The sequence below is a fragment of the Ceratosolen solmsi genome, unplaced genomic scaffold, assembly GCF_000503995.2.
Source record: "Ceratosolen solmsi marchali unplaced genomic scaffold, CerSol_1.0 scaffold6, whole genome shotgun sequence".
Lineage (NCBI taxonomy): Eukaryota > Metazoa > Arthropoda > Insecta > Hymenoptera > Agaonidae > Ceratosolen > Ceratosolen solmsi.
Window position 1 is genome coordinate 9,239,988 of NW_011948414.1, and position 16,275 is coordinate 9,256,262.

Genomic DNA, 16,275 nt, shown 5'->3' on the forward strand with positions numbered 1-16,275 from the left:
CTAAGATATGCATTTATATTGACAAGTTTAATAGTTGAAACTTTCATTAATTTTGCTTCAGTGTCTATTTAATTTAAATTTGAATAACCTGTTGTTTGTTAATTATTTTATGTTAAATTTAAAAATAATATTTTCAAGGAATTTTATAAAATCTGTAAGTATATCTGCTATACTAAATGTAATTGAAGCATCTTTTATTAAGTTTTTTTTTTTTTTTTAAGAATTATACTGTTAAATATAAAGTCTTAATATTTTAATTTTTTTTAACAGCGATAATGTATTTAACACAGTTATCAAATTTTATTAAAAAAATGTAATTATATATATATATATATATATATATATATATATATGAAAATATATGAAAATATGTGTAAAATGTGTAAAACCTAATGCAAAGAATCCTGTACTGTTGATTTAAAATTATATCACGCAACTAATATTATTCATTTAACTTTTAATTTTTTGCAATAATAACGATTTAAATGAACAAAATAATCGCAATCTTCGGACAATAAATTATCATAAATATTAGAAAATGGTATTAAAAAAAAAAAAAAAGAAAAAAAATTGTCGTTATTTTGTACTGATAAAGCATAGAATGTATTCTTAATTATTATTAATTGTGAGTCGTCAAAGTACCTTTCACGTAAATGTGAGACTTCCATGAACATCACCGGTATTATTTAGAAGGATATATTTCAAAGAAATTACTGAATAAACTTTGTTCCCTTTACACTGCGAAAGTATAAAAATACTTCAAGAAGAGCGATTACAAAAAAGCCGTATATAACAAAAAGGCGATAGCGTGAGAAGCATCGAAAAGAAATCAGAGCCTCGTGCACTCGATCATCGTCTCACCTTCATAAAATATTCGCCTGTGCATGAATTCTAGCGAGGCTTTGCTTTATCCTAGATGCATCTTTTGGCGATATATTCCCAAATGGCCTGAGCGCCGGAGTTAAACTTCAGGCCGCGGATGAAAAGCTCGCAGAGAGATCAGAGGCGAAAAAGTAAAAGGGTGAAGGGTGGCGTAAGTTGGAGGAGGAGAACTTTCAAGGCTTTCTTCGAGGTTAGCAAGAAGCAGTGATTGAAATGCTGTATAATCCTAGTATTTATGTGTACGAGCTTTCATGCGAATAGGCATTTGGACGTGTTTATGCACGCTCGTGTGCGGCTATCTGTGGATATAGTCGTATCACTAGGATTTTTTCTTTCATGCATAGATAAATATTTTCATGATAATTATATTCATGATTAGCAAACATCAAATACGAAAGAAATTAAAACATTCATTTACAAAATTTAGCAAATCTGAAATTATACAAACACCCGTTACTTAGTACGATATTCTAATATCTATAATGTAAACTTACACACACACACACACGCGCGCGCGCGCATATCTTCGATATTAAAAATATATTATGATCAAGATTTTCGTTACTTACAGTTAAGAAATAAGAATTTCCGGTATTTGTAGGAAAAACATTTATTTCATTGGTTAATTTGATAATTATATACTAATTAACGTATGTACACGAATCATTTATTAAAGAAATAAATACAATTATTATTAATAATATTATTTTATTAAAAGAACATGTAAATGCAAAATTATAAAAAAACATGAAATAAGTTTTTTCATTATGGTAACTGTAAAATATTTTTAATTAATATTTACGAAATTTTATTTTTAATGAATTATATATAATTTAAAGTATGATTAAAATAATTATATATTAACTTAAAAATCTAAACAATTATGTATAAATGTATGAAAAGTATTAGCGTGACAAATTAGAATTTTATTATAATAAAAACAGTTTATATATATATATATATATATATATATATATATATATATATATATATATTTGTGCGCGCGCGTGTGTGTGTGTGTGTATGCGTGTAATGAATATATGAAGTTTAATGTACTAAATGCATATATTTATTTGAGTTCATTCTTGCGCATGAATAACAAAGAAGTGCAGTTTGTAAAGGTTCTACATGCAATAAAAAGGAGTCAGTGAATGTTAAAGTGAGAAAGAAAATTGTAAAAGCAACAGAGAAAGAGAAAGAACGGAAGTGTCTATGGATCATTCAAAGAAATTGAGGGTTGGATAAAAAATGAAATACTAAAGACTATGAAGTAAAATCGCATATACTTTATATTGATTTTGTCAAATTAAAGTTTGTGATTTAAATTTAGTAAAATAAAAAATTTTTCCATAATTTATTTTCTATTCTTTCCATACTTTTAAACGCTCAAGATTTTAATGATAATTTCTTTTATTTATATCTTTTTTATAATAATTTAGAATACACATGTTTTTTTTATAAAATATGTATAATTATAATTATAATTTACTTCAAATTGACGCTTACTATGTAATAGAAAATTAATTTTCAATGAAAAAAAAAAAAAAAAAGAAAAGAACGGTAATAGAAAGTTATTTAAACGACTTGTCTAGAATTATGAACTTGAATTTTTCTCTGGAAAGTGAAAAGAGAAAATATACGCATTTTTTCTGCACGCCTAGTAGAAGAGGGCGATAACGACATCGCGATATACAACAGACTGGAGAAAGAGAGAAAAAAAGGCTGCAAAATAAAGACGGAGCGACAATGACAGGCGGGGGAGAAGGGCCTGCGCATATAAAAGGCAGTAGGATGCGAAACGCGTTATGTACTCGCGCATTGTCATGTTCTCGTATTTTTCTTTCTCCCTCGTGGTCGACGTGCGCACAGCAGTTGCGCAGTTTTACACTCACTATTCGGCCACCCTTCAACGCGCATTATCGCTTCCACCGGCGTATAATAGCTAAAGCTCACGAGACAAGCTCGTGATTTGATGATCGACCAAAGAGGATTGCGAGGTAATTGTTAAAGAAAGCTCTCACGATGATTTACGATTATCTTTACTTTCCCAGTTTTATTCTCTTAATCTGTTAAAAAGTAGTTTTAGTTGAGGAGTAACTTTAGATATTAATTTCTTACTAATGATGATGGAGATAAGTTGAAAGCTCATGACATTGTGAGGAGCACACATTGCAATTGAAACTATTTAAAACGTTGATGTTATTTATCCACGTTGATTGTATTTACCAATAATTTATGACGAATAAATTATAAATCATTAGCCCTATATAAAGAGTTGATTAATTTATATATCAATGCATTTATCGAATTTAGATTTATCTCGTCAAACTGTCTCATTGACGTCTAATATATAAATTATAGACATTAACCATACATTATTTACTTATTAAATTATATCAAATTCAATAGTGTGAAATAGCATATTTTATATTTTTCTATACTAAATATAGAATTCGTCTTATAAGCTCATGTTCGATGATTAGATGCATATCAATCTGCGAAACAACAACAAAAAAAAACAAAAACAAAACCAAAAAAAAACAAAAAAAAAACAAAAAAAAACAAAGAAAACAAAGAAAATACATAAAAAAGAAAAATAACAGATCCTTCGCACCTCAAAACAAGGCTTTACGAGAAATATCTTCGACTTGAAAATAATTTCTTTCTCTTCATTTTTTATCTCTATCTTTCTATTTTTTTTTTCATTTCTTTGTTCAGCTATACTTAGCCCTTGGAATTCCTTTATTTCTTTCTATATGTATTATACATCCTTACGCCTAACAAGGAATGTATCTAAAAATGCAATGACGGTCATATGTCTTATACTTATGGAAACTGAAAACCTTTTATTGACTGTTAGATAACTAAATTTAATAATTTAGATTCTTCAAAGTTACAAATCATATAATACTAACTTTATTGTATAAGTAAAATAATTTATATTTATATTTTAAAGGTTTAGGTATATTAGAAAAAAATTTCAAATATTTCTTTGTAAAAAAACAACACAATAGAAATGAAATCAGGAAATAAAATTAAAGGAAACTTTTTAAAAACTTACATGTTAAATTTTCTTTTTAATTGTCTCATAACAAATATTATCATTTAAAGAAATTCATAGAAAAAAACAAATGATTTTTTTTTACTTAAATTGTATTTTGTTATAAATTGTAAAAATACGATAATCGTTTGGAAAATTTTAATATTGTTAAGTTAATATACTCTACTATAAAGAATTATATTTATTCATATAAAAATTTCTTTACTTACCTTCTTTTTCACAATGTATTAATATGAAAATACAAAAAAATTATATATAGTGAATAGGAAGGATATGGATCCGAGATAATAAATGGGTTAAAATAAAATTCACGGCTTTTAAGCACCAATAAATATTATTTTCTATTTTTCATTAATAATTAAAAAAAAAACAAAAAAAAAAAACAATTATTTCGACTTTCATCCGTCACGGTTTTATTATGTCTTTACTTATTTTACTGTTAGGAACCTGTACGAATTGAAAAATCGGAAGTGTAAAACGCACATTAACACTTTTTAGTTTTGTAATTACAGCTATCAATTTCGCCCAGTATAATCAGGTGGATATTACTGGTATTACTATTGTTTGTACCTATCTATATACATGTATATATATGTACATGTGCATGTACATATACATGAATATAAATATATATATATATATATATATATATATATATATATATATATATATCTATTGAAGATTTATGTGCAAAAGTTCTTTAATCTTTTTCTGTTACAAGAAATAAAAGTTGATAATCAAGTACTGGAGAAAATATCAGCTATATTTTAAATTTGTTCAATATAATGGTAAATCGCTTTCAATTTTGCATTAAAATAAAATTGTTTATATCTGAAATTGAAGTTATGAAAATAATGGTTTGTTTATATATGAGTTGAAAAATTGTAAAAGATCGTTTATCTTATATGCATCACAAAATTAAAAGCGTTTCATCGTTCCAATTATATGTAGTGAAGGCTCAAAGAAAAAGTCTACTTTTCTTTTAAAAATTTAAGTTATACTAATAGTAGCCTTACATATAGTATAGTTTGTTACGTTATTCAAAGAAAACGAACATACTGAAAGATATTTATATTTTAATAATTGCAGCGATGGGAACTTTAGAACGATTGCAACGATTTTCACAACGATTGCAAATTATTTTTTCATTGCTAAAAATAAGCTATTTAATAATTAATATGTTCACAAAATCTATCTATATAATAACCTCGGGTCGGCAATTAAATTTAAGATCTTTTGCCTCCCGTGCCTACATACATATTACAAAGAAATGAAAAGTAGATAATTTATATTTTTATTATTCACCAGCACTTCTCTCTTAGATACACGAATCTATCTATATATATATACATACACAGATCTCATTACTAAATTGAAAAGTCAAGGTATCGTCACATGTTAATTCGCTCATGATAATAAACGAAAGACACCACTAGTTAAAATCGCACACTATTGCGCACTTTCATTTAGACATTCACCATAATTAACCATCGACTATAATCCTAAAACTTATTGAAAATATAGTCCTTCGATATCACTGACTTAATGTACCTAAAATGCCTGGGCGGCCAATACACGACTGAATTGCGACAAATTCGTCACATTAATTTAACTTAGTCGACGAGGGTGCGTTATTGCGTGGAGGTTACGACGGCTTGTGAATTAGGCGGCGGCGGTGGCGGTGGTGGAGGTTGCGGATGCACTTGGTGAGCCATCAACCCGTGAGCAGCCGCAGCGGCGGCGGCCGCTTGTACATGGGCTTGATGGTGGTGATGATGGTGGTGGTGAGAATAAAAGATGGGTTGAGCGGTCGTTGGATTGCAACTGGAGCCAACTACGGCCACTGGATGGGGTAGCCCTGAGGCTGAACTGACCGAGGGTGTTTGCGGAGGTTGTGGGCCAACGGAGGAGCCGATGGTGCCGCTCGAGGGGACGACATTGCCGACAGACGCCTCGTGATAAAGGATGGGCACACGCACTAGTCGCTGGGCATGTACGATACTATTGGTCTCCAATTCCGCTGCCAATTGACGTTTCCACTTATTACGACGATTTTGAAACCATATTTTAACCTGCTTGTACAAAGCAAACGGATAAATTCTTTATATCGTTTTTACAATTTGGTGAGATTAATTGTCTAGAGTGAATTAATTGTAATAATTCTCTCTAGTCAAAGCAAGATATAGATGCATCGATGCTTCTATTCAAAATCGTATCAATTGAACAGAATTATCGTTTGTCTTTTATCATTTTTATTCTCCAAATATCATCAATTTTGAAGCATTATGTAATTGAATACATATACATGTATTGGCATGCATATGCTTTAGAAGAATGTACTATTACGTATACATATATAAGTCGATAAAAGCAACTAAAAGACGATTAATAAATTAATTTTGAATGGTTTAATAGTAACGTTAGCATAAATAACAATTTTCTTAAAAAGGGAAAATACTTTATAATGAAAATGTAGTGTGTGGAAAATATGAAAACCTCACCTGAGTCTCCGTCAATCTCAGCGATGTGGCAAGGGCGGCCCTTTCAGAGGAGGATAAATAGCGTTTCATGTCGAAGGTGCTTTCAAGCTGAAAAACTTGAGTGCGCGAGAAGACAGTGCGCGTCTTTTTCTTGCGTTTAATGCTGCTCGAGTCGCGGCTGTCGACGCCCACTTGGACGGACTGGCCACTGCCGCTACTACCTCCGTGATGACCACCTGACCTGGAGGGGTTATCCCCGTCTTGATCGTTATCCGGGCCGTCGTCGACGTCGCCTAGGCCGTCGTGCGAGGCCTCGTCGCCGCTTAAGGGACTACGGGAGCGACGCACACGGTCTTCGGTGGTTGTATCGTCGTCAAGGTCTTCTAGAACAAATTTACATAATAATGTTCATTATTACTCTCATATTGTTATATATTATTTGGATTATTAGTTATATAGTTTAAATAATTTTAGTTGATAGTTTGCGTTGCTGAATTCACACTACCAACGGGATCTAGATTCGAACAAATTAATAGCAATTGTACAAGTGGCTTTTGGTAAATTAGAAATTACTTTCTACATAATCATATTGGGCATCGTTTGATCGATAATTGTACTTTTGTTTTCATTGGAAGCATCGATAAATTTATAATGTCTCTTATATAATACTATGATATAATTATGATATAATACTATGATAAACAGCGTACATTATTAAGAGGGCAGAGTTAATAATTCGCTAATTTTTAACTATGATGCACATTATTTGAGTAATATACATTTCTACGATTTCTCTTTAAAAGTTCCTTCGAAAATGTATTGTATATAATTATTAATTTTTTTTTTTTTTTATAATCAGTAATTTTGATAAATAAAATATAGTTTGTTTATATCGGTTATTTTGGAGCTAAGTAATGTACCTCTCTGGCGATACTATATTTTTAGATTAAAACAAATAAAAAATGTTTAAATTCAATCAAATATGATAAAAACGTTATTATTTTAGAATGTATTTTAGAAAAAATTCGATTGTTGAAAGATATGACTTGAGATAGATGTTTGATTACAGAATTATTAAATGATTAAAATTTTCATACATATTACCTTATGATTTAAAATTCATAGTTATAACATTAATTTGTAGTATAATTTTCATTATAATGAAGTAGTAGTCAAAATTTTAAATTCATTTAATAATTATTTGTTGAATATATTTTTTTATAATTACTATTAAAGTAGGAATTTACACAAATTGTATTACGATAACCTCGCTAATGAATATTTCTAACGAATTTTATGCTTTTCCCAATTTAAACACCGTTTTAACATTTTAACGAATCAATTGCCCTCGAATAAAAATCCTTTGCATTTATAAAAATCTTTTGGAGCATCCATTTACTTATTTTCAAATACGTAAAGTGATATTAAATCTAGATATAATTGGTCATTTCGCAGCAGAACACCCTAACTGTAAACTAAGAATAATTGTCACGTTAGAGGCATTAAGCATGAAATGCACTATTCGCATCAAATGTTAATTTGCGTAATTCTTCGACAATAGAAAGGATACACACTATTCGCATCAGTCGGATAAAGCCGTATGAGCACATTGCGTCGGCAAACACTGACTGCGATCGATGCATTGGCTGGCATTACAATTTTACAGCAATTAAATGTACAATTAATAATAAATTATGATATTACGCGCGCACATACACACGCGTATACAAATACACGAATATACACAAGCATATACAGACGCATTGGTGCAAAAAGTTTTAACGTAAGTGTTTTACATTATATTTTCGTTGTCGAATACATTATCAATACAGAGTATCAATTTAATGTGTTCTAATATTAAGAGTAACAATAAAATAAAATCTGCACAAACGGATGATTATTGTGGTTGGCTAACTCATAACTCAGGTATATAACATATGTAAAATATTGATTTTTATACTTGAGAAATATTGTTCTTAATATGAAATAAGTACGAATTGTTCATATTAATATAATTTAGCATATTATGATTTTATAAATAAAAATGTAAGTATGTAAAATACTCTCAATATGTAATTCACAATAATTGTTATTCTGTTTGCATCAATAGTAAAAAAAAAAATGTGTTAAATTATGTTATTCGTTATTAACTATGACATAAACTATATTTATAATTTTAATACAATAAAATTGTATGTGTGCGACGGTGTGATAATTCCTCTTTGCGATGTTTAAATCGAACATGAAATTGAATTTGTATATTGTAAGAGTATACTTAATATATAATTAAATGAACGCATTCACTTGTCAGAATTAGTTATAGAATTATTGCTATTCTGAAAATAAACCAATTATCATAGATTAATAGATATTTCATTGACATTACTAGACTGATTAATACCTCAAACTACTTTATCCGAATAATTAATTATTACACTGGCAATTGCAATTGTCAGTTAATCTACAAATTTCAATAATGTGTATTATTGGATACATATATATATATATAATTTGACAGTTTATTGCATATTTATAAAAAACATCACTAATTCTCGTTCATTTAATATAAGTAACAATTACTTTTGAAATTGTTTTTATCGCATATAATAAGAATAGTAGAACATTATGAACGCAGTTTGCGAATAGTTTGTTGAACAAAACAAAGCAAAATAATTTGCTGAAACTTTTAAATTGTAGAATATCCAATAACCAATATAAAATATTTAAATTATCCTTGATATTAATAAGGTAATTGTGAGCAATTGTAAACGTATAACTTTGAGCATGGAAGTTAAGCTAGTGAATTTAAATCATTTAATAATTGTCATTTAATAATAATCATTTAATACATCAATGAAAATTTAGTTTAATCAACTTTGGCTTTCAATAAATATAAAATAAGTGAGTAGCTTCAATCACTATTTTCATACGATAAAACCAACTTTTAAGTATGAATCTGAAGACAGTTGAAGTAATTAAAAAATTCCAAGTATAATTGCTTTATGATGGATAGAGTAAACATAAAAGCTAATAATTGTATACTAGTTGATTATTTATTTAGAGGAACGTTTCCAAGTTTATCAAATGTTCGTTGTCATCAAATCGATAAATCATCTGGCATGTTTGTCAATTTATAAATTTGTCATATGCGCGTACGTGAAATGATCAACCACATCAATTATTGACAAAGATGAATACTTTAAAACTAGTCGATTAAACGCCATTTTTAGTAGTAATAAAAATTATAGTAAATATGCAATTTAAGTAAAATAAATGTTTAACGATATAAATACAACAACAACAACAACAACAAAAGAGAATAAACTTTATGTTTTTTCACTCATGATTGTTATAATTATTTAATTTGTTACGTTCCTGAGTATTATAACTATACCTTTACGTAATTTTATTTTATATATTTCACTTTGATGTATGAATTTTTTTTTTTTTTTTATATACAAAGTTTATAGCGTATTTTTAATACTTAATAATAATGCATATCAATCTGTCCGCGGTTGACTTCATACATCAGCAATGCATTTTTGTTATAGTTCAAAAGCTGTGTATTGTGTAGCAAGTCAATTGATGTTTAATCCGATGTTTGTTATTTACACAAAATTGAAATCGATTAAAGCCATTTTCATTATTATTTTACCACTTTCCTAAATTTTCAAAGTATCGTCCCTTTTGTGTAATCGAAGCATTAACAGAATGTCATGTTTTATTACAAACGAATAATTTTTAACATTTTATAAATAAAGAAAAAATATTGAATTTTTCCCATTTTTTATTTAATACTTCATATTCTTTCAGATCAATTTCTCTTTTTTCTCGTTAGTATTAATTTATTGTATTTCGAAAATTGCTTTATTTATAAATTACAAGACCGGTCATATTTTGTAATTATTATAACCTTGTTAATTTTAATAATTCTTTATTTAAAACTAGCCAATGTAGAGCCGCGTATTTATTGTTCTAGAAGTTATTTGTTAATTAATTGCATATAAAGCATTATGATTGAAATAAGAACTTGAAAATTATCAATATTATATTATTTAATTGAAATACATTCACATTATTAAAGTTTGACTCTGTAATTACCATCCTATTAAAATATACAAGTTATTATAATACGAACCATTATAAATAGTTTTAACAATAAGTATCATAATTCACAATTACTTTTGAAAATAGCAATATCTACTAATTTAATTAATAATGCTTTTGTAAATGTGAAATGTACTTTTATTTCATAATTTATATTATAAAATGATGGAAAGGTGGAAATAATAAAAATACAGTAAAAAATAATAATAATGTGACAATCATAATTGTAACAATGATCATAATATTGAAATGATAAAATTTACAGTAAAATCAATTTGATAAATGATTGTAAAGGTTTGAATATTCCAAATGTTATTTAATTTTACCATATTGATAACATTGAATTATATTTTTTAATCATGAAAATGAAAATTAAAACTGATTAATTTTGTATTACATTAAACGAACGAGGAATGTAATGGTAATTGTAATTTTAATACTTGTAAATGTAATTTTAAAACTCAGAGAAATGAAAAAAAAATAATCTACGAGAATTTCAATTTTTTTTTTGTTTTTTTTTTGTTTTTTTTTTGTTTTTGTTTTTAATTTCAATTCTCTATAAACTAGGTGTTACTTAAACTCGTTTAATAGTATTTGATAGATTAGAAAGTGTAATTTGTTGAAAAATCACTCTGCTGTATGTTCCAAACGTGTAATACAATCATCATGAACTTATCCTTTAAAAAATCAATCATGGACATCGTTGAATAAGAAGGTTTTCATTAGTTTTACACTGATCGAGAGGCTTCACTTTAAAACTCGTCGACCCTCACTCGCGACGCTAGATAATCGAATGAGCACAAGATTGAAATAGAAAATCAGACAATGTCAACAAAAGAAGTAACGAAAATAAAGAAATTAAGAGATTCGGAACTAGTGCCAAACGTGAAAGCTTAACAACGAAGAAGAGAATTAGGGTGCATAGGTGTGCGCGTATATACAACATTCACGAGGTAGTAACGACAATTTATGTAGGGCTTCTAGGGCTTCCGTCCCGACAAACCAACGTCGATCGCCTTACCCGTCGATCGTTTTGCTCGGCCGCCACCTTCCTATTTGTCTATCTCTTTGCTTCTTCCTTCGTAAGCATTAGAGCCGCATTTGTGCTAACACTTCTACGAAGCATCTCTTTTATACAAAGAGAGGGTTGGAGAAATGCGCCCTTATCGATACACCAAATTACCGCCGTCGGGTAATTAGCCATCTAAACGTGTTATAGTCTTCATTGTTTCATTTTGGCTTACGTCAGCTGATTGCAAAGTTTTGCTCCGTTTAAATGAATCAACTAAAAAAAATTAAAGTCCTCAAAACTTTTAAATAACATAGCAAGCCCAACAACGTTAAAATATCATAATATTACTAAATAAACAATATTTTTAATCAATGAATTACACACACACACACACACACACACACACACACAAATTCAAATTAATAATTAAATTCATTTAATAATGCTAAAAAAACATACTATTTCTCAAATACTATGTTTTCATCGTCTTAAAACTTTAACCTTGCGTTTTACAATTAAATTGCATTTAATTGCAAGAAATTATTGATTTCACTAGCTTACAATACTCTTAAACCATATATTATAATAGCCTTAGTGACAAAAATAACGCCAATAACAACATTTGAACTCACATTGATGTCTGCATTAATAATGCTAAAAAATATTACAACTCAAGTAGCATCCACAACATTCCTTATAATATACTAACAATTAATTATATAAGAAAATATCATTTGTAAATTTTACCCTTTCCAGGCCTAAACAGTTTTAATTTGCTCTTGAATAATAGTATATGTCTTATATATGTCTATTTACGAAGAACGATTAAATTGTCGAGTAGTCGATTGTGCGATGAGAAGCTATAGATAGTGAGTGGCAACGAGCGTTTTACTCCCTCGGCTTTACCTTTTTCTCGGGCGGATTGCAAGCACTGTGAGGCTTCTGCATCAAACTAATACTTAATAGCGACTTACTTCCCTTTTTCTTGTTTTAAACCTCTGTTCTTCCGATATCTGTAGCTCGCTTTTTTGATCAGCTGATAAATCAACAAATTTTATTTGTGGCTATGAAACTTTTAAAGACGCGCTTTGCAATTGCATTAGTTGGAAAGCAAATGAAAAGTTCAGAAGTAGTAAGTTGCGAATGCATTTCAGCCACGTTCATTAGAATCGATAAATTTTTCATTCAATATTCAAGACTATGATCTATCAAATGTAAAATTGACGTGGAAATTTTACAAAAATTTATAATATGTAAAAATTATAACTGAAATCATTTAATACTTAGTGAGTGTATTAACTTAATTTCAGATTAAATATCAATTGCTTTTCAGAACTTATAAATACTTATAAAACAAACTTATATACAAATTATAAAATGCTATATTACTGATTATCACAAAAATTTCTTTTATACTTCAAAAGCGGGCATTTAAAATTGCAACTTTATATTTAAATTCATATAATTTTCATAAAAAATTTTAAAACATTTATACCACAATGTATGTATTTAGGCAATATTTTGGTTCTTACAATTTTTTATAGAATTAATATATAATTAAAGCTGCTACGTTGCCCAACTAATTCATTTTTTAAAACTTCCATTTCAAATAATTATCATTTTACTTCAATTTATTAAATTAAATTTATTTTTTACTTATTTATTTTTTCAATTTATTTAATCAATTAAATTCAAGAATGAATTTAAATAAATAGTTCATGTACTAAATGTAATTATTCATGGATATTTTATTCATTTACATACATGAAAAGATTAGTATTTATTTATTAACAAAATTATTAAAGCTGCATATATCTCTAAAAGTAGAAATATACTATTTAATTAAATTTACATTTATTATAGCAACATTTTTACATTATAACAATTCATTTAATTAAAAAAAAAAAATTAATTTATAATTAAATTAATAAATAGTGTTCAATTATATTAATTTGTTTAAATGTTTATATTTTACATAATTTCAATAAAATTATTATATGAATAAAGTTAATATAATTTGCATATGATTGAAAAACTATGGAATTATTTTATTTTTTAATTGGCTGATTATATTATTTACTGCATCATAACTGGTATTATCGAAGAGACAAGAAACAACAGCATTAATTGGATTATCAAGCATCATATAAATGGGATCTGCATAACTAATGCGAGAAATAGCAATAGAGTGAAAAAAATATTTTATTCTTTGCTGACCAACATCGGCCGATCTTGATGAATATTTACTTAAAAAAAAAAAATTTTTTTTGATCACTATCTATTATTAATAATTTGTTTTGACTTATTATTTTAATACAAATTTCACGTGTTAATAAAGTATCCATCTACTTGGAAACAACATTAAATTTTCATTTTAAATAGGATGATAACATTTGATAAGGAAATTATGATTCAAATGTGTATTCGGGTATCATGTAAGTAAGTGTTTGTAAACTTTATTATAAATGAAGTTTTCTGTGAATCGAAAACTCGACAAAAAAATAAAAAAAATTTCAAGGAGAAAATGACGAAGAAGACAGTTTCTCATCATGAGAGCACTAAAAAAAAAGTACAAGTATTATTGTACACAACATTTTTTCATTACACTACCAACGTGAGTTATATTGAATGAAAATAATTCTCCTTTACATTGACACTTTATTTATAGTTTTAATGAAATACAATTAATTTTTTAATATATGAATATCGAAAAATTATGAATAAATAATTTTCAAAATATTTTATTATTAATAAAATTATTAATAAAAGCATAAGTTATTAATAAAAATAAAAGTTATTTTCTCATTCGTATTGAAGCAAGTAATATGTAATTCTGAAAATCGAATAATATGTATGTAGTTTTGACAGCAAAAAAAATCAGAAATTTCAGTCTTCGATTGTAAGTATTTTTTTGGCAATACAACATACATAGAAAATATTCAAGATTCAAATGTTTCTACGTACGTACATAATGATTGAAAATAGGAGATGAGTTGATACTATAGTAAAACTCATATTTTTCATACTCTATCAAACAAATCACAATTTCCAAGTTATTCGTGACTTGTATTAATGTAAGTTGGATACATTAATTTTTGACAGTAGTCGCACATTGATCATGGGACATATTTTCATTAGTTTTTATTAGTTTGAATAGCGGATGGATAAATAAACATTTACTCTATTGAAAGTGTGTTTCTAGATAATAATATCATCCACAGAAAGTTTTTAATAAATTATATGAGTTACAACGCTTATTTTATTATAAAGCATTCCAGGTATATAATATATCATTTTATTATAAATCTAAATCTATAATTTCATAAATATATATAATATTAATATAAATTAATTGAAAATTAATATATATATACACTACTACTACTATATACATTTGTATTATACTATATATATTTACTTTGAGCCATTATCAATGTAAATACCTTATTTAATATACATTAAAATTAATTTAATTTGCTTAACCGATAAAGTAAATTTAATAGATTTTTAAATAGAAAAATAATTATAAAACATTCTATAGAAAGGTTGACATTTTATAAATTAACAATGCACGTAGTTGCTAGGTATGTGGCATTTATTTTTTTTATATCTGTGCAATTAGTTCCTAAAGTCATATCATCATAATCAGACAAATTGATTTTGGTATTGTCCTACAAGCTTTGATAATTCATGCTTATAATCACTGTAATCAGTAGCAAATTGATAAAGCAAACGTAAGCAGCTCACCTCGCTGAGGAAAAGATCCCGACGTGGGACTAATCCGACCAAATGAACTTGCCGGATCGTTAGATGACGGATGCTCGAGGCTCTGGAGACCATGAGGACGATTCCAGGGGAAGGGCCAAGCATTAGCGTTGCCGGGTAAAACGCTTCTCATGCCGTCGGCTGCGACTTCTACCATATCCGATTGGCCGGCCACGACGGCGTTACTCAAGGCGCTCGAGGCCGCCGCAGCCAGACGCGAATGGTGCTGGTGCTGCTGATGCTGCTGGTGTTGCTGGTGCAAATGATGTAGCGTCGAAGGGAAGAAGACACTGCCCACGCCTATACCCACTGGGTAGCGACTCGCTATCAAAGACGACATAAGGCCCAGTCTGAGAATAGAAACGTATGTCATTTGTCAGAGTAACTTTACACTGAGCTCGTAAACTTTAATAGTCTCAAAATAATTCTTAAAATTCAGTGGGATATCTTTGAAAATTTTGAAAATATCATTTTATTACCAGGTGCACAATTTGGTAATTTGTAAAGTACTCCATTGTTGCAGACAATATTGATTCGTTAAACGCAATGACAATTAATAAAACCATTACACGAACAGTTATTTATATGCTATAAGATGTAGATTTTTAATTCTTTAAAGTATAGATAATTTTAAAAGTAAATTAAATAATAAACTAATAATTAATAAACTAATGACTGAAAAGATTTTCGATAACTCGTATGGAAAATTTATCTAAATTTACAAATGGAAATATAATTATTCTCTATTACTATCTCATTTTATTATCTCAATTTCTTATCAATAAAATATGTTTGTATTATATAATTATTTAATAATATTCGTTATTAATGAAATTTCACTTTGTATGTCAACAAATCATTAAATCATTACGTATATATTTCACTAAAAATAAATTCATACGACAGTTTTTGAATTTTACATCAATTTTACAACATTTTACATTTCATATAAAAATATGACATAGAAT

The 16,275-nt window shown here is 27.7% G+C and overlaps 1 protein-coding gene across 1 annotated transcript; it reads right to left on the reverse strand.

Annotated features, from left to right (window-relative positions):
* Positions 1 to 5,574: 5,574 nt before the first annotated feature.
* Hmx (H6 family homeobox) lies at positions 5,575 to 15,822 on the reverse strand. Its single transcript, XM_011507419.1, has 4 exons — positions 15,818 to 15,822; positions 15,290 to 15,657; positions 6,445 to 6,806; positions 5,575 to 6,015 (listed from the first exon to the last, which is right to left on the reverse strand). Exons 1-4 carry the CDS (start codon positions 15,820 to 15,822, stop codon positions 5,575 to 5,577), a joined length of 1,176 nt encoding a protein of 391 aa, XP_011505721.1.
* Positions 15,823 to 16,275: the final 453 nt, after the last annotated feature.